The sequence below is a fragment of the Simochromis diagramma genome, unplaced genomic scaffold (genome assembly GCF_900408965.1).
Source record: "Simochromis diagramma unplaced genomic scaffold, fSimDia1.1 OVJJ01000292.1, whole genome shotgun sequence".
NCBI lineage: Eukaryota > Metazoa > Chordata > Actinopteri > Cichliformes > Cichlidae > Simochromis > Simochromis diagramma.
The window spans coordinates 9297-28920 of record NW_024386803.1 but is presented as its reverse complement, the minus strand read 5'-3'; the positions used below and the strand labels follow the sequence as shown (position 1 = coordinate 28920).

At 42.6% G+C, this 19624-nt stretch overlaps 2 protein-coding genes across 5 annotated transcripts; one reads left to right on the top strand and one right to left on the bottom strand.

The window, feature by feature from the left end:
- Nucleotides 1-1970: 1970 nt before the first annotated feature.
- LOC120730593 (kinesin-like protein KIF1B) lies at nucleotides 1971-3428 on the bottom strand. The gene is made up of 7 exons (XM_040027018.1): nucleotides 3366-3428; nucleotides 3134-3267; nucleotides 2972-3033; nucleotides 2732-2877; nucleotides 2372-2553; nucleotides 2208-2279; nucleotides 1971-2107 (listed from the first exon to the last, which is right to left on the bottom strand). The coding sequence occupies exons 1-6, from the start codon at nucleotides 3387-3389 to the stop codon at nucleotides 2264-2266; spliced, it is 564 nt and encodes a 187-aa protein (XP_039882952.1). The 5' UTR covers nucleotides 3390-3428; the 3' UTR covers nucleotides 1971-2107; nucleotides 2208-2263.
- A 6156-nt stretch (nucleotides 3429-9584) lies between these two features.
- Nucleotides 9585-18909, top strand: LOC120730592. Of its 4 annotated transcripts, none has more exons than XM_040027015.1 (13): nucleotides 9585-9802; nucleotides 11060-11216; nucleotides 11464-11514; nucleotides 11708-11751; nucleotides 12328-12383; nucleotides 12602-12816; nucleotides 13444-13552; nucleotides 13671-13737; nucleotides 13885-13969; nucleotides 15606-15789; nucleotides 16059-16154; nucleotides 16922-17024; nucleotides 18048-18909. In XM_040027015.1, the coding sequence occupies exons 1-10, from the start codon at nucleotides 9764-9766 to the stop codon at nucleotides 15629-15631; spliced, it is 849 nt and encodes a 282-aa protein (XP_039882949.1). In that variant the 5' UTR covers nucleotides 9585-9763; the 3' UTR covers nucleotides 15632-15789; nucleotides 16059-16154; nucleotides 16922-17024; nucleotides 18048-18909. The 4 variants fall into 4 exon arrangements, with proteins under 4 accessions (XP_039882949.1, XP_039882950.1, XP_039882948.1 ...); XM_040027016.1 differs by lacking the exon at nucleotides 16059-16154 and adding an exon at nucleotides 10719-10804 and having other exon boundaries at nucleotides 18048-18906; XM_040027014.1 differs by lacking the exon at nucleotides 16059-16154 and having other exon boundaries at nucleotides 18048-18907.
- Nucleotides 18910-19624: the final 715 nt, after the last annotated feature.

The following is a 19624-nucleotide window of genomic DNA, read 5'->3' as shown; positions in this document are numbered from 1 at the left end:
GACCTCTGTTATGATGACATGAGGTGATGCATGAATTGATGACTGACATTTTTATTTAACTTCTTCAATCACAACAGTATATTTGAACATACACAATAGTTTATTTTTAGCTTACAAACATCTGAGCATAAAGTGCTGACAAGGAACCCTGGTGTAAACATTAAAATGAAAGTCAGTACAATGTGCAGATTGCAGAAATATACATAAAAAAAATCAGTGGCTTTACCACACTCAGTTTTTCGACATCTGTGAACTACTAGACAGTCATTCAATTAAAAAATAATATTAAATAAATAAAACTAATAAATAAAAAATACACACATCTTACTGATCTCTGCAGTCAGTAACATTACACATAAAGTGCAAACATAATAGCAATTGTATAAACACACACACAAACACGCCTTTAAAATTTAAAGGCGTGAAATTGGACGGTCTAGCCTTCTGATTAGCGTCACCGCTGTCTCGGTGGAGTTTAATAAACTCGGCCGTCTGCTTCTTGCTATCTAAAATATAACCAGACACTGGTGTAAATTCTCGACTGTCTCATACTTCTGTTTAATAAGTTTTCTGTTTGACGTTTAGTCAGCTGTGTGAAAACCAAGGAGGAACCCACCCGGGGGATTAATAAAGTTTTATTTTAACTAATCTAATAACTTTAATCTCAGCCAAACCGATTTACTCACGAACAAACAAAACACTGAAAAAAGCCCAACAATAACATTTTTAGGTTGTCTAAGTGACTTATATATTACGTTTAACCCGAGCAGCGAAACTCCGCGGTGATCTGAAAATGATGTGCCGGGAGTTGTGCCGTTCTTGGCCGCATCAGTAATCCTCGAGCTCTCGGCTAGCTGTCGAGCTAGCCGGAGGGTAGCAGACGCCTCTGAAAACGTCGAAGCACTTTTGCAAATATGGGATATCTTGATAAACCGAGCAGATATTTGATGTTTACACAACTACTTTCTCGCCTGAAAATATGTTAAAAGTTTATTTTGTGAACCAGAAAGATTAGTATGAGTAATTTTAAAACTTAGTAGCGGCCGCCATTGCTGGAAACTGGAGTTTGGCTGGGCCGCGCTATGAATTCTGGGATATGGTAGTAATTTGGACAGCCTTCGGCGCGTCGCTGTGACGTAATCGGTCTACAAATGCGGCCTCAGGAGGATGCAGCCCATGAATTTGGACATGTCCAGAGTATAATCGCAGCCTTTGCGGTTAGAAAATTGCACTTGATCATGTCGCGATATTATCGCAAATGCGATATATCGTTCAGCCCTACGCTGCACCGGTCCGTCGTGGTGAAGAGAGAGCTGAGTGTAAAAGCGAAGCTCTCAATTTACCGGTCGATCTACGTCCCTACCCTCACCTATGGCCACGAGCTGTGTGTAGTGACCGAAAGAACGAGATCGCGGATACAAGCGGCAGAAATGAGATTCCTCCGAAGGGTGGCTGGCCTCTCCCTTAGAGATAGGGTGAGAAGTTCGGCAATCCGGGAGGGGCTCAGAGTAGAGCAGCTGCTGCTCCACATCGAAAGGAGCCAGCTGAGGTGGTTCGGGCATCTGACAAGGATGCCTCCTGGGCGCCTCGTGGGTGAGGTGTTCCAGGCATGTCCCACCGGGAGGAGGCCCCGGGGCAGACCCAGGACACGCTGGAGAGATTATATCTCTCGGCTGGTCTAGGAATGCCTTGGTGTTCCCCCGGATAAGCTGGAGCAGGTGGCTGGGGAGAGGGAGGTCTGGGCCTCTTTGCTTAGGCTGCTGCCCCCGTGACCCGGCCTCGGTTAAAGCGGATGAAGATGGATGGTCCCCATCTTTAAGAAGGGGGACCGGAGGGTGTGTTCCAACTACAGGGGGATCACACTCCTAGGCCTCTCTGGGAAAGTCTATGCCAGGGTGCTGGAAAGGAGAGTTCGTCCGCTAGTCGATAGATAACCTGTCAATAACCATTTGCAGATCGAGGTCAATGTTCCTAAAAATATGTTTACTTCTGGCCCATGGAGCCACAGCGGGAGTCCGAGAGAGAGGCAGGTAGAGGAAGGGGTGAGGGTGGCACTGCTGAAGCTCGTCACGGATGGATCACGTCCGATCGGTGAGATGAGAGAAAGCTGAAGTGAAACAACAGCAGGATGAGGTAGACGTCAATATAGGAACTCCCTGATGTGACACAGAAAGGCTATTTTTTTATTTCTTTGTATTATTTCTCACCTTGCAGTCACTGATGCTGTTCACCAGCTGGTTGTATTCAGTATTGAAGGTGTGTGTCAGAAGGCGCAGGCACTACAACACAACAGGAACAAGACCGATCAGCTCCGAGCAGAGAAGGAAGAAGGCAGCAACAAGAACGCCCACTAAGCCCACGTTTTTCTCACCTTGGTGGCCAGCTCCTTCTCACGCTTTCAAAGGTGGTGCTGGAGATGTGCGAGGAGACGGAGGTGGACGTGGACAGAGTGCCGGAGCTCACGCTGGGGGACAGAGACTTACTCAGGGACTTGGTGGTGGGAGCTGTTCCCACGGGAGCCGCCTCTCCCAGAAGGTGACGGGTCTTTTCCACCTGGAAGAAAGATGGGGGCGAATGTGAGGTGGGGAGAAGAGGGGAGGTTAGTCATGTAAAGTCTGTACTCTAAGAAAAAACTTTTTAGAATAGCACTTTGGTCTTTGAGTTGAAAAGTCATTTTTCCCTCAATGATATTAAACAGATTTATTTCTTTATGAATCTTTTAAGGCCCCACCTCCTGCAGCTGCTCCATCTTCTCCAGCTCCCACTGGTGCTCTAGGATGAGGCTATCTCCTCTGGGCCTCCAGCCGGCCAGGTTCTCCTCTCCACGCACATAAGCCACTGATGTGTCCAGCACCTTCCTCCTCCTCCTCTGCATCCCTGCTCAGGACATGAGCCCTCATTAGGATGAAGCTCTCCACAGAATTATGATAAAACAGCTGCCGTTCTTTAAACATGTTTCATGGCCGCTCACCTGGGCTTCCAGTGTCAGACATCTTACACAAGCTCAGCTCGTAGATCCCAGTCACTCGGTTGCTATAATGAAGCAGAAGTTTTGAACAAGGAAACTTTGTAACAGGGCAGATATCTTTGATTGTGAAACAGAGATGGCCACAGTGCAGCAGCCCAGATTTACCAGTCAGCAGTTTTGGAGTATCCAGTCCCAAAGAGGTTCTCGAGAGAACGGGGTGGGGAAATCTTGGCGTCTCGGGAGTAAAAGACCGTGCAGATGTCTTTGGTGATAATGGCAGGCTGGATGCAATGGTCCAGCTGCAGAGAGGAGATAAAGGGTGTGTGTTAGACACGATGACATCAAGAGACTTAAAAACACGTACAAACAGGTACAACACGGCGGAGCAGCGGCTGACCTCCAGATACGCAGATAAGGTCATGTAGCTCTTCTCTCCGTAGGGAGTGACGCGGTTCAGCAGGAGGGAACCTTTTAAGGGTGTTTTTATTTGTGCTCCCTGGCCTGGAAATAAACGGTTTCCGATCAGACCTGCTTCATCTTTGTGCCCTTGGTATCTGACTCGCTTGCTCCCCCATGCATTTTAAAAGAATCCTTCTCTTCAGCATGAAGTTCTGGCTCAGCTTTAGTGTCTGCGTTACATGTACACAAAGACAGAAACATTCAATGATAAAAACACACAGTGGAATAAAATTGTAAGACGTCATCAGTTGATGCAGTTTAAGGACACTTGTTCTTCTGTGCAGTCTCACCTGGAGCTCACGCTTCTAGTTCATGCCATCATGACCAAAGATTCTTCAATTAATAGTTTAAAGATGTCCATGAATGCACTGCTAACTGCTCTTCACCCTGATAAAAATCAACATGCATTTAGAATAAGAAACACTTTTACAAAACCAAAAGCTTCACTGTGTTTAGTGATTTATACGTCTACAAAACAGGTTCAGTTTGTAACTGAGAGAGCGGCTCAGTGGTGCTGAATTATATTTCCAATAGAAACACAATTTCATATGTTGTAGTAACAACACACTGCCACAAGATGGCAGCCTAGGCCTACTTTACCATGCTGTTCCAGTCAAAAAGAAAAAGTGACAGAGCCTTGAAAGAGTGACAGAGACACTTTTTATGAACTCATCTGTAATGTGTCACCTTTTCTGTAGGATGAAGAAGTGCTTCCCTTCTTTTAAAGTAAATACAGGCTTACAAAGATCCTCTAAACATGTTTCTGAAATAATCCTAAACACAATCATTAAATCAAAAATGCAAGAAACTATTTATTTAATCACTCTTCTTAACTTAATTCCTTAACTTAGTAAAAAATAAAATAAAATAGAGAAGAACTTTTCTGCTGTCTCACCTCTGTCAGTTTTCATGCTGTTGCAAGAACAGGTGGAGGTGCAGGTGGAACTCTGACTTCAGTGTGGTTTGTATGTGCAGGCAGGAGTGTGACATCTCAGGACAGCAGAGGGTTGTCGAGCACGGTGACTCCTGCTGCGACGCCCCCGTCTGACTGTCCTGAGCTCTTGGTCCTCAGCAGACGGCCCACACACTCATTCGTCAAGTTAGTCAGCCATAACCTGCTGACAACTTGTATCTGGTAGCTTTTTCACATCCTGATCAATGTTGTTGTCAAGTGTGTCTCATATACACTATTATCTCAGTCACAGTACAGCATGCATGAATCACAGTAGATACACAGTAACGCAAAACAGCAGGCAGTCATGTATGTGTCGTCACTGTTTTGACTGAGGCTAGCTCATACATGGAATGCAAGCAAATGCTGCATGTGTGTGCAGATCCACACATGCACTGCTTAAACTTCCCTAGTTTAACAAATGGTGAGCAACAAACAGAAGTTTTCAACATGTTTAAAGACGCTTCTATCCCCCCGCTGTACCTCCTCCTTCTCGCTGAGACTTCAAGACAAACCGTTCTGCTGCTGACAAGGCCACTGATACTGTTTTGTCCCTCTCTGGACCCTGTAGACCAGCGCAACCACAGAGAAATAAATCAGAGGAATAAAATGCAAATGATATTGCTTACACTGAACAGCAACACCCAGGTGAGGATTATCTAATGCCAAATTTTCCAAACAATGAACAAACCGTGCCCTTTGTCTCACCATGTCTAGAGTGTAGAGGTCAGCCAATGTCGCTCGGATCTGCTGCACAGCTTGAGGCTGGTCTGGGAAGAATCTGTCCAGGACTCCAGGTCTGGGGAGCACTTGCTGAACCTTCTTGGTACCAGCCAGGTGAGCGCTGATATCTGGACACTTCACAGCTCGAGAGCGCTCCATGAGGAGACGAGCATCCCAGCTCTGCAATGGAAAACAGACAATGAATTCTCTGCTTTTTATCATTAGATGTATTTCTGTATTAAAAAATTCCGTTTATTGGGCCACTTTGTGCTGGAAGAACTTTTCCAGCATAAAATAGCCTCTATCATTTCACTAACTAACTTATTTCACTGCTGCTAATGACGTTTCACAAACTGTCACAGGTTTTTTAGCTTCGTTCGTATAAACTTTCTTGTGGTTGAGATTCCCGAGAAAACAGCCAGCACACTGAGCAGCAGAGGGTGACAACAGTTGGTTTATAATACGCTGAGATTTGACAGACAGAGACAGAAGAATGAAGGAGAACAACACAGAGTCACGCTATCAAGGAGAACCTGGACGGTAGATTCAGCAGTTTGGCTTGAAGCTTGCAAACTGTTTTAACTTGTTATGTCCGATTAAGTTTTCCTTCCAGGATGCTCGCCAGTTTTCTTTCACTTGTTTCCTGCCAGCAGAATGCACACACAGCTGCAGTAACTACACACAATGTTGCAGAAAACATGGAGCAGCAACAAACATGTGTTGGTCTCTAATCACCCATTCAAACTCACACAGCGACAGGTCTGTGGTCACTTATATCAGCCAATCAGGGCTAGACTTGGTGTTGCTTAGCAGGGAAAGAAATAAACTCAATGATAATGACGCTCCAGTTTCTCATGAATACGAATCACTTTAAGCAAGTCTGCAGGTTTCATTTAGTGTTTTTAACTAAACTCTTTGATGTAATCATTCTGAGTGCAAATCAAAAGTTGGACCTGTTCAGAAGTGTAGTTGTCGGGCATGTAACCGTTCCTGAAACACGCCACAGTTTGCCGTCCCTGAAGTGAAAGTGACACAAAAGACACAATCCATGTCGACACACAGCGACCTCCATCTCCTCTTCATCCAGTTTGGAGGCCTTCCTTGAAGTCTCTCGTGCTGCTGTCCACTGGGAATCCCCACATGTGCCTCTTCCCCGTGTCTACGACATGTAACAAATATAATAAAATAGCAAGAAATTATAAAGTAAATGACAAGATTTTCCATTTACTCTAATTTAACAGTAGTCATCTTGCAGAAGACAGTCGTTTGGTTACTATAGTAAAAACTATTATGTCACACAAACACAAAGAACATCAACAATGAGCACCTTTCTTTTTGCTGAAAGTGATATAGCTTTCTGTTACCATCAACTGAAACCGCCAACATTTCAGGTGTGCATGCTGGGCAGCTGAAGCTGACATCACAGCACAGCTGCTCTTCCTCATCCAGAAAGCTGTGCTGCAGTGCATCGCTTTTGGCACGCCCAGTCTGTATGTACAGAAACATAACAGAGGAGTAAATATTTGCATCTGCTTATTGAAAAACAATATCAAAGAAATACTTCACTCAGCCTTCCCCCACACTTGCAGTTGCTTGCAAAAGTATTCGCCCCCCTCAGATCTGTGGCAAGATCTGAAACTGCTGTTCACAAACGCTGTCCATCTAATCTGACTGAGCTGGAGCTGTTTTGCAAAGAAGAATGGGCAAAGATTTCAGTCTCTAGATGTGCAAAGCTGGTAGAGACAGACCCTAAAAGACTGGCAGCTGTAACTGCAGCAAAAGGTGGTTCTACAAAGTATTGAGTCAGGGGGCTGAATAATTACGCACACCCCACTTTGCAGTTATTTATTTGTAAAAAATGTTTGGAATCATGTATGATTTTCCTTCCACTTCTCACGTGTGCACCACTTTGTGTTGGTCTTTCACGTGAAAGTCCAATAAAATTGATTCATGTTTGTGGCTGTAATGTGACAAAATGTGGAAAAGTTCAAGGGGGCCGAATACTTTTGCAAGCCACTGTAGTACCACGCTCCAACAGTTTTGCAAAAGCTTCCCTGGAGAATCATGGAGAAAATACTTTTAGTTCCAGGAAGGAGCTCAAGAGGTCTAAAGTGTAAAGAGTAGACATGTTGACAGATGCTGGCCAATATCCACTCCTAACCAGGTCCTTTAAATCAGGGCTGCACTGCTGCTGCCATGTTTGACATCTGTGTATCGCCTGGTGCACATCATAACGTCCTTGGACCAAAAAGAAAAAGAAACAACATGAATAATACACCACTGCCTTCACAGATGACTTCTGTTAAAGCAATACCATGTTCTGATTGTACAGCAAGGGCAGAAAACATGCTCCATCACACTATGTTCAAATCCATCACAGAAACCTAAATAGCAGGTTGCTGTTTACTATTAATGTCGATTAAAATCACGATTTTTCCTGCTGATACTGTGAAGTTTACGCAACCCACAGGAGCAGTTTCAAAGCTTCACTGTTGGCAGAATGCGAGCTACCAAGAAAGAGAAAACCACTTAAATAGATTCTTTCTAACTGGCTGTAGACACATATGAAAACCAAAATTGAGTGAATCTCATGAGGAAATATCTTGTATATTGGTGCAATTTTGACCGTCCACTCTAATAATACATGTGGTTGGAGGAATGGCTTTAAAAACATCAATAACACTTTCTCTGCTGTGGAGTGGCTGATGTTCGTGATGTAGAACATCACAATCCCCACAGAACCATTCCTCTGGAAGACACTCTCTGCACATAGACAGGACTTTGAACAAATTCAGCAAAATGTGAATAACTGAAAGTAGTATGCACTCAGATCCAGCCACTCTTGACAAAGGTAGCAGCTTCTATTTTGATATTATAGCTCCGGGTGGCTCAGTGTGCTTCACTATGAGCTGACGGTTAAAAGGACATTTGTCAAATCATGTGGTTTTATAATTATTAAACTTCTCACACGCTCAAAGACATAAATGTCAGCCAACAAGGCATCGCTCATCAAGCTTAGCTACATAGAAATGTATGTTATTGACACTTAATAACAGCAGGGTGAAGACAGTGGCAACACAGAGGATGGCCAACAGCTTCTGTGTCAGTGAGACATTTCAGCTGGTGTGGCCGTGCTTCTTTCCAGCACTCAGCAGCTTTCTGCTGCCAAAAGGACCGTGACACTGCCCTACTTCTTTGAGCCTCCGGAGAACGACATCAATCCAAAACAGCAGACAGCCTTTTCAAATACTTTTCTCTAAAGAATGCAAATATCAAGTATTCTTGCTCCCCTTTCTTTCTGATAATGTCACTTTTACAAATCCTGTCCCATCAGCTCTCATGGCTGGTTTGGCTTTGAGGGTCGGGGAGGACAAAAAGCTATTAAGGACCTTTTGATCTGCAGTCCAGTTCTCCTCTAAAGTATTAAGGATGAAGCAACAGTGCTCCTCTTTGCTATTCTGAAATGTGTGTTAAACACAGTGTAGAAGGTAAGTAGAAGCTTACACAGCACCATCAGCCATCATGCTAAATTTGCATCTTCAAAAGTCAATGCAGCCAGACTCACACCTGATTATAAATGTTCAGGAGACACTGTTGAATGTTTAGTGTTAACTTAAATCACTCATCATTTACAGTATTACAGAGTTCGGGATTATGGGTTAGCACTATCATGTTACCCGTAACTGTATTAACTATGGTAGTAACTTAACTAGCAGTGTTGGTCAAGTTACTTGAATAAAAGTAATCGGATTACAGTAACGCGTGGGCAGTTAACATCTCTGTTAACTAGTCATGATAGAAGCCAATATTTCTGTCCTAACATGGTCTGAATATGTTTCACTACAAGCTAACATTTACAGCATGACTTTAAGCTAGCACCATAAAGACGGTAAAAGACACTGTAATATGTAGAAATGCATGTGAAAAGTGTTATATTAGCAGTGGTTGTGCTACTCCACACAGCCACTTTAACATTACTTACACTGTGTTTCTTACCTGTAAACAGCGGGTCTTGTGTGATAAAAGCTTGTGCAGAAAGTAGCAGGTGTAGACTGGCCCATAGCACTGTGTGAAGTGATAAGATGTGAAAGGACATATATAGGGTACCTTAAAGGGCGCCTTAAAAGTGTTTCCCTGAGCTTTTACTTGCAGCTTGATGTCTAAATAAAAATAAATAAATGTAAATAAATGTGAATGAAAAAAGAGAAGGAGAAAAAGGAGGAGCCCGGAGCTTCGTCTTTCGCTCGGCCTACCCCGCTATAGCAGACAGACCGTCAGAGACTCGAACTTGGCCGTTAAACTCTGAGGTCTGAATGCTGGCCTCTTAAGGCTGTGCACCACACAGCCGGCCAGGTGACAAAAGAAAAAAAAGGACATTTATCTTCTGTTGTTCAACAATTTTTTTTTTTCGTTTTTTAAAATCTGTTTAGCTTGTTGTGCAGTATTGTTCCACACAAATGACACATGGAAACCTAGCTATTTCTTTATTGGCTTTCACAAAATGGGACTGCCAATGTTGGAGGTGTTACTGCACCAAAGTCTTCCTGCTAGCCGGAAACCTGCTGGCGGCGCCACTATGTTCTCAGCACACTCTTCAGCGTCAGCTTTGTTGCCTGTTTTCGGCACACCTACCTAGTCCCACTCATCCACTTTATCTGCTCATGGCAGATTTACCCACACTGAGCACTCCTTGGATTAAGGTAAATTCAAGCAGGTGATTATAAAAAAAGACACACAGTTTATCATCTTATCCTTGTGCAACACCTAAAAGCACTGTGTTCATTTGTTTGCTAGATTAGCCGCTAGCATACACACACTGTGTTAGAGGCTTATTGCTAGCTAGTTAGCGATGCTACACACCTGTTACTGTGTATTTTTCAATGATTCAGCACTCCTTGGATTTTTAGACAGTAATGAGATCATGTGCACACTCCACAGAGGTCCAGAGTCCAAATGTGACCTCTAGCACCAAACGCTTGCTGCAGTTGTTGGTGTCAGAGGTGACACACAAGGTATCAGGTTTTCTGTGTGATTACTTTTTCATATAGGACCAAGTATGTTTGGATAGCGTTTTGCCCTTGAAAACTGCCGTTGAATATTAGACATTGTTGTCTAATGTTATAAATGTATTGATGTGAAAGGTGTAAGTGTGACAAATATGGAATAAGATAGGAAATGAGAAAGGAGGCAAATACTTGTTCACAGGGCTATAGTCTGTAAATGGTCTTCTTTTGGCTATAGTAGATCTTTTACTTGTTCCTTTTTTAATTGTTTGTTAAAATAGTTTTTTCGATCATATTGAGTATAGAGGAATGCAACTGTGAGCTTTAGCAATTATCCCGCTTCAACAGGACCGTGATCCTGATGTGTGAGACAGCAGGGTGCTGCCACTGGTGTTGTAATGTGTGATTTAGTTCCTCCTAACATTTCAGTTTGCTTCCAGTATCTATCCTCTGTGATTACTGGCTCTTTAGACAGATTGAAATGAACACATTCAGTAGCTGTTGTGAGATGAACTGGCATTTATAGTACATCTGTTCCAACACAGTGAAGTCACATGCAATTTAGATAGTCATCATGAGACGTTTTACCAAAAGCTTTTGTAATTCTTTTCAGTCTGTCAGTGTGGCATCTGTGTCTACACTTGGATCTGAAGTTTATAGAGGTTAAAGAGCACATTGTACACGGGCCTTGAAGAAAAGGTATGTAGTCTTAAGCCCGATGTTTTGGTGGAGTCAGGGGTCTGTAGCATTTTGCACTTCCAGCAGACTGACGTTTGGTCATCATCATCATCACTGAATCACAACATCTTCTCCTTCACCCTCACACTCTAACTCCACTCTGTTCCCTTTCATACGTCATATATACTTAGTCTGCTACAAACCAGGAGGCGTAAAGCAGGATAAAGTTAAAAGTTTGACCCATTGTTTAAACTAACTTGAATGATCAACAACCAGGAGGAGGCAACGATTATGGAGGGACGGGAGGTGAGGACCACGCAGGTGGAGGAAGTGAGGAACGTGATGGAGAAGATTGAGCTCAACAAGGGACAGGATGACCCACTGAGCACTTCAGAGGGGCAAGTGGAGCACGCAGGCAACAAGACCAGCAAAGGTGATTTGTATGTTTGTATGTATTGTATGCTTTATATTTGGAGTCCAGGCTGAATTTTAGAGGAGTACCCGATGGCTGAAACAACAGATATTTATGTTCCCTGACCAAGGATCAAGGAACATGTATTTTACACCAGCTGATACATGTACAGTCAAATCTATTGGATGTTGATATTATTACATTTAATGTAACCATTTAAAGTGATTTTGTTTTTGTTTTTCTCCCAAAATCACGTACGTCAACACAGGATCCACCAGGGGGAGAGTTTTTGGTGAAAGCCACAAAAAGACAAAGATGGGTATGTCATTGTTTGTGGAAGTATTTAGACTAGTTTGATACACTGTAGTAGAGTGTGTATGGAAGATTTGATTCAAGGAACATTATCATATGAAGATGAAAACCAAAGTTGTGCGATCTCTGAAAGTGTTTTGTTTATTTGCTTTTTGTTTGTTTGTTGTTTATGAAACTGGTGACTTGGCTGTGATCTTCAGTCCCAGAGGCATCAAGATCCAGACCTAAGAAGAAAAGGCCACTAGTAAGTATGCTTTTGCTAATGCTTTTAATCACCACAGCTCATTCCATTCAGTACAAATACCTGTAGATATGTGATGATTCCAAGTTTACATTACACTAATGGCAGGAAACTGCATACATGTGTCACCTTATACACATACCACATACTATAGAATTCAGTCCCCTTTGCTTTTTGCAGTCTTATTGCAATATATAAGTACTTTTAAGAGATGATGCAAGTACAGTTAAATGCATTCACTCCAGTAAAAATGCTTCTAACACAATGCTGTTGCAAGCAGCAGGTTTTCTTTTTCTGTTGTCGATGTAGATTAGATAGAACTTTATTAATCCCTCGGGTGGTTCCTCTGGGAAATTCAGTTTCCAGTATCAGGACACTGACAGAAGTTGCATATTACAGAGTTAGAATATCAGGACGGGACCAGGTTGGTGGGGGTCAAACAGCAGATCCAGTCGTGCAGTGATAATTCATATTTAATGCAGCAGATTTTGTTAGAAATGTGTAAACGATTGTATTCTAATCACATTGGCTAATTTTATATGCATATATAGAAAAAAGGTATTTTTATTATGTCAACAGTCCTCCAACAGCATCCAGGAAGTACTATCCTATTCCCATGCCTCTGTCCAAACCAGGCGAGTGTTTCCATGTCACTTCAATGTGTTCTTTGCCATCAATAATTTTATGTTGATTTTTTTTACATAAGCTGCCTCATGTGACCTTCCACTTTTTTCCCCTTGTCATTTCTCACCTCCTTTGGATATGTATGTATCTTTTATTTATATAATCCTCTTACCCAACTCTGTCCTCCTTTCTCTACTTTTCTCCTTCAATCTCTCTCACCGTTCATCAGTATCGCACATCCAGACTATACCCGTAAGATGGAGTTGATCCGCTACCTTGTGAGCGGCTATGTAAACGGCAAAGTACTGGACACGCTGTCCGAGCACGCCAACTCCCTGGCGTCCTCTGCTGTGGCCATTCTGGAGGACGAGACTGACCAGCTCTCTCACTTCCCCTTCCTCCCAGTGGCCAGTGACTCTGTGCTAACTGTCCCCAAGCATCATGGTTGGTACAGTGGACTCTGTTGTAGCTAATGAGCCAGACATTTGATGCTGGTGCTGTAGTGATTAGAGTCGTGCTGTGCTCTTATAGTGCTCTGTGGCTGCAGGCAGTAGCACGGTAAAGCTCTGCTGTGGTTATGAGTGCTGCACCTTGCTGACATATCATTCACACCAAAAGAAGACGTGAATAGAGCAGTTTTCAAGTGTCATAACATTCCTTTCGATCATATTGAGTATAGAAGAATGCAACTGTGAGCTTTAGCGATTAGCCCGTTTCAACAGGACCGTGATCCCGATGTGTGAGACAGCAGGGTGCTGCCACTGGTGTTGTAATGTGTGATTTAGTTCCTCCTAACATTTCAGTTTGCTTCCAGTATCTATCCTCTGTGATTACTGGCTCTTTAGACAGATTTAATAGAAGTGTGTGAGCTATTGGCTCAGTATAAAGGGTCAGTACTGTTTTCATGTCACCTATCCATCCTCCATTTAGTCACCCAAAGCATGTAGTAAATACTGCTCACTTTTATTCATCTTCTCTTAAATCCAGACAAATTCCCACTTGTTAACGTTGTGTGTGTGTGTGTGTGTGTGTGTGTGTGTGTGTGTGTGTGTGTGTGTGTGTGTGTGCCAGTTGCAGCCTCCAAGTTGAACACCATCACCAAATCCATCCTGGGTCAGTGTGTCAGCAAGTACGACCTGCTGGTCTGGTTTGAGATCAGCGAGCTGGAGCCCACTGGAGAGTGAGTATCCACCTGGAGTGTTATATTGACGCACAAGCTTTAAAGGAACCATAAAAATGATCTCCAGGAAGAATATTATAAGTTGGGATGTTGTGTCACCTCCTCCCTCCATGCACAGGTACATCCCAGCCATCGTGGATCACAGTGGAGGCCTGCCCTGTCATGGTACCTACCTGCTGCACCAGGTACAGGATTGGTGCACATGTTGTTTCCTTATTACTCACACAGTGGTAACTGCTTCCTTTGTACACAGTTGAATATCTTCTTTTAAAGCGTAATGTTGCTCTAGCTGTGCTCACTGTGATCCTGAGCTCCTGTTATGTTTGCTGCAGGGGATCCAGCGGAGGATCACAGTGACCCTCATCCACGAGAAGGGCAGCGAGCTCCATTGGAAAGATGTTCGTGAGCTGGTTGTAGGTGAGCAGCCTGCCTTTAGGGTCTAGTCGTGCTATACCTCTGTGTAGAAAACAAAACCCCAAAGCACCGAAACAATGTTTTATAGTGTTTGTGTGCTTTTGATAGAGGAAGACAGGACAGAACATCATTAAAGGGATTTGACTTTGTGAGATCACCCTGAAAACGCACCACTCGGTTCACTCTGAGATATTTTCAGTCTGGAAAGATGAATCTGTCGGGCTTCAGGCTGCTTCTCACTTTAAGCAGTTCATGCTGTAGCTGATGGACCAAAAATGACATTTGATATTTTAGACATTCAGCTGCTGACTCTGAAGCCAACAGGCTCTTGAGTGTGGATGATTGTGTTGGTACTGGATGCTGTGATCAAACAGCTGTTCTGATCTGTCTTCATTCATGCCTGTTGTTATTAAGCCTCCTAAGCTCCAAACCAGTAAAAGCAATCTTTGGAGGCAACACCCTTTTTAGTACTTTGCTGTATTTTGGGGACCGAGCTTTCGCTGTTGTGGCCCCCAAACTATGGAACGAACTGCCCCTCCATATCAGGCTGGCCCCAACACTTGAAATGTTTAAATCACTTTTAAAGACACACTTTTTTTCAAAGGCTTTCTAGGAGTATTATCAGAGTCAGTTTGTAGTCAGTTTTTAGTCAGCTGTTGATCATTCTTAATCTTTCTACCTTGTTAATTTTATTCATTGTATATCTTATTGTTTATTCTACTCATGTTGTGATATTTAATATATACACTGATTTTTTTATCTTTTTTAATTTATATTTATTTTGTTTATTGATTTCATTGTATGCTTAAAGTATGGTTTTTAACTGCTATCTCTGTTTTATTATTGGAAAGCACTTTGGTCAACTTGTTGTTTTTAAAAGTGCTATATAAATAAAGTTGGATTGGATTGTTTGTGATTGTGTGACACTGAACCACAGTGTATATCCTCTGTAACACTCAGACGTTTCCAGATCAGTGTTTCCCCCTCAGCTGTTGAGGCACCAGCAGAGCATATCTGGCTCCCAGTCTCTGGCTGATAGTGCCCCCTGCTGGGGCGATCGTGGATCGTGTAATCGGAAGGTTGCCGGTTCGAGCCCCGGCTTGGACAGTCTTGGTCGTTGTGTCCTTGGGCAAGACACTTCACCCGTTGCCTACTGGTGGTGGTCAGAGGGCCCGGTTGCGCCAGTGTCCGGCAGCCTCGCCTCTGTCAGTGCGCCCCAGGGTGGCTGTGGCTACAATGTAGCTGCCATCACCAGTGTGTGAATGTGTGCGTGAATGGGTGGATGACTGGATATGTAAAGCGCTTTGGGGTCCTTAGGGACTAGTAAAGCGCTATATAAATACAGGCCATTTACCATTTAATAACAGGAACAGTGTAACCTTGTATGGAGCTCATAGTGATGGTCTGAAGATTGCTGCTGCAAGGCAGTAATTTGTATCCATGTGTGCTGTCTATTCTGAGCATATGCAGTTATGTGAGCTCTCAGGTTTTATGTATCAGGACATAATTAAAAACAATCAGGTCCTTAGTAGGTCTTAATATGAGGTAAATATAAAACATGAAGTGTTTGTGAGGTTCATCTGCAGCACCTTTGTCTCTGTGAAATGTTTGCTAATTTAACATTTTCCCTCCTAAACAGGAAGGAGTTTGTGGAGGCCTATGTGAATCATGCCTTCAACACATCAGTGGAGAGTCTGTTCCAGGAGTTCAAGCGAGGCTTCTTCCTGGTGTGTGAGCAGGATTTGGTGAGGCTGTTTCGACCAGAGGAGCTGCAGGGAGTGCTGGTCGGCCAGGACGTGCATGACTGGGAAAAGTTCAAACAGGTACAGTCAGCCAAACAGACACAGGCTGTAGTTTCACAGCTGTCCTGTAGCACAATAACTGTGTACTGCATACTGTCAAAAGCATTCAGTCGGCTGCTTTAACACAAATATGAACTTGAGTCACATCTCAGTCTTAATCCAGACTTTTGTATGATAGTATAATATAATAGTCAGCCCACCCTTCGCAGCTATAACTGCTTCCACTCTTCTGGGAAAGCTTTCCACAAGGTTTAGGTGTGTTTATGGGAATTTTTTGACTATTCTTCCAGAGGTGCATTTATGGTGTCAGACACTGATGTTGGAGGAGAAGGCCTGGCTCACAGTTGCTGCTCTAATTCATCCCAAAGATGTTCTATCAGGTTGAGGTCAGGACTCTGTGCAGGCTAGTCCAGTTCTTCTACACCAAACTCACTCATCCATGTCTTTATGGACCTTGTATTGTGCACTGGTGCCCAGCCATGTGCACACATGCCCACACTTTACACTTGGCACAGTGCAGTCAGACAAGTACTTCTGGCAACCACCAAACCCTGACACATCCATCGGATTGCCAGTCAGAGAAGTGTGATTCGTCACTCCAGTAAACACATCTCCACTGCTTTAGAGTCCAGTGTTGAGATGCTTAAATCACTCCATCTGACGCTTTGCATTGTGTTTGTCAGTGTAAGGCTGGGATGCAGCTGCTCAGCCATGGAAACCAATGAAGTTTGGACATCTGTAACAACAGCAGACTGCAGATATTGGTGACTTAAGTGCACTATGAGCCTTAGCATCAGCTGACTCACTGTCATTTCCAATTACTTCCACTTTGTTATAATATCACTAACAGCTGACTATGGAATATTTAATAGCGAGGAAATTTCATGACTGGACTTGTTGCACTGGTGCATCCTATCACATTACCATGCTGGAATTCATTCAGTTCCTGAGAGCGACTCGTCCTTTCACACATGTTTGTAGAAGTAGTCTGCGTGCCTAGGTGCTTGATCTAATACACCTGTGTCCATGGAAGTGATTGGAACACATTAATTGAATGATTTGGATGTGTTAGGGAATACTTTTGGCAACATAGTGTATATGTGCCTGACCTTACAAACTCTATGATTATAACAGTCATTTTCACTGTTTTCAGAACACAAGTTATGGTTGGAGATATCATGACCGCCACCCCACCATACAGATGTTTTGGGAGGTATTTGATGAACTAACTGAAGAGCAGAGGAAAGATTTCCTTCGTAAGTACTTGCTGAAGCCTCCATTATGATATGTTACTGAAATCACACTGTATCATATAAAACATTAGATTTTTCTGCACTTTACCAAGATATATTAGAGAGCAGCATTGTTCTGATTAATATACTGTAAAGCTGCTTTATGGTTGAGTTAGTCATCAAAAACGTATGCCAAGGAAAGTGGGCCGAAATTCCTCCCAAAGCTATGTAAAGATTCGTTACTGTCATGGTCCTGCGACCATGACTCAGTGACTTTGTGTTTATGTTCTTTATTGTTATTACTTTCATTATTATTCATGGCTGTTTTGGGATGGTTTGTGTTTGGGATTTTAGACACTGGGTTCTGGGTTTGTGCTCCCTCTGTTGGTCCCTGGTGTTAGTGTTCCCCTGTCTCTCAGGTTAATCAGGTCCAGCTGTTTCCCCCACCTGTGTGTGATTTCCCAGTGTCTCTTTGTGTACTTATAGTGTGTGTTTTCCTCTGCTCCTCGTCGCGTCGTCTGTGTTCATACCCTGTGAAATCCTCTGCGTGCTCTCCCTGCTGTTCTCCCTTCATGTTCAGGTTTGCCACTCCTTTGTGTAATTTTTCCCAGTTTAGTTCGTCCTTAGTTCTGTTTTGCCATCTCCACTTTATGTTCAGTATTGTCAATAAATCACCTTCACATCTAAGGAAGCGCTGCGTTTGCGTCCTCCTTTCCACTCTTCACACGGCCGCTGCCCCGGACCGTGACAGTTACCAGTTATCACAAACACTTGACTGCAGTTCTTGCTGCCAGGATGCTTCCACCAGTTAATACATTTAGAGCTCAATTGCTTTTTCACACAGGGCCCGCTAGGCTTGAATATTTTTTCCTTAATGAATGAAATGACAAATTAACAATTGTGTTTTGTATTTACTTATTACACATAAATGTGACAAATATGCAAAAATACTTTTTCCTGTGATGTGATGATGATAAGATGTATGTAAAAGTTTTCAAAAAAATAAGATAAGTAAAATGATATTTTCTTTCCATTGCTGTTCTTCAGGGTTCCTGACTGGTTACAGGAGAGCTCCTATTCTTGGCATCGACCAGGTCAAGATGAAGGTTTTTGCTATTCAGAGCAGCACCTGTGATCAGCACTTCCCTGAGTCAGAGACATGTCACTCTAATCTGTATCTGCCTTTTTACTCAACTAAGGAGATCATGCGAGACAGACTGACAGAGGCCCTGCTAGCAGATACAGATTTCACACTGTGATGCTGGATCGTATGCAGCTCTAAAGGAGCGTGCACTGTGTCTGAGCCGAGGAGGAGGGATGAGATTTATTTTTACTCTTGGAACTCATCTTCTTTTCCTGTGGTACCTCAGGATAATTTACACTGTGCATTACAATAATATTACACTATAGCAAATGCAAAAAATTCAACATCCCTACATAAGACAGCTGTGTAACAGCATCAGCATCATAAGGCACTTTAGAATTATCTGACTTTTCTTAATATGTCATAATTTATCCAATAATTTAAGTTACTGCTGCATTATAATTCTTATGAATCAAATCTCATTTTTATGCTCAGACAAACATGAACAGGAGAATGTATTGCTTTATAACTACTATATTGCTATAAACATCTGACTATGTAATACAATCCAATAGAGCACTTCTGTATTATTTATCACTTTATTCTTTGTGTTTTGTTTAATTCTGGTGGGGTTGAATTATTTCCAATAATAAATCTTTAACATATGTAACATTGGTTATTTGTTGGAACAATAAAAATGTGTATTTTACACTAAACATTGCTTACCTGGTGTCAGTAAATCCCTAATTACTGCAGTCTGAGGTTTGCTTAACACGATTTGAAGAAGCAAGAGTACAGTAGTACAATAGAGTCACAAGTGATGAAAGCTGGGACGTATATTTGAAAAAGAAAAATGTTTTTCATAGTATATGTTAAAAAAGCAAGCATAGTTTCTTCCAGCCAGACAGATGCTATAGATAATAACAAGTCATCACTTATTATGATCTAATCTAGTCTAATAACTGTAGATCAGCCTACAAAGGCAGCTGATCTGTAAAGTCATCTTACAGAAATATATAACCGCATATCATCTACAAAGAAACAAAGCTTTATTACATAAACTCTTTTGTGGCCAATGTGAAGCATCTAACAGAAAGAGGTCGAATGCATATCCTTGAAGCACACCACAAACTTTCAGGTTTCTACACAATGAATTACCATGGGACAAGTAACCACAGTAAAATATCAGTGGCAGAGATATAAAGCGACCACTCTTTAAACAAAATGGAACAGAACAGTTCATGATTTGACCAAAGCGTGGATGTAAATCACTACTTTTATCTTCCAAACAGGAAGGAGTTTGTGGATGCCTCCAACACATCAGTGGAGAATGTGTTTCAGGAGTTCAAGAGAGGCTTCTTCCTGGTGTGTGAGCAGGATTTGGTGAAACTCTTCAGGCCAAAGGAGCTGCAAGAAGTGATGGTGGGCAAAGACTTCAGTGACTGGGAAAAGCTGAAACAGGTAAACAGCTGTTAGTGACACGAAGATGTAATTTGTCTGCAATTCTTTTATCACATCCCATTATTGTGAATGAGTTATC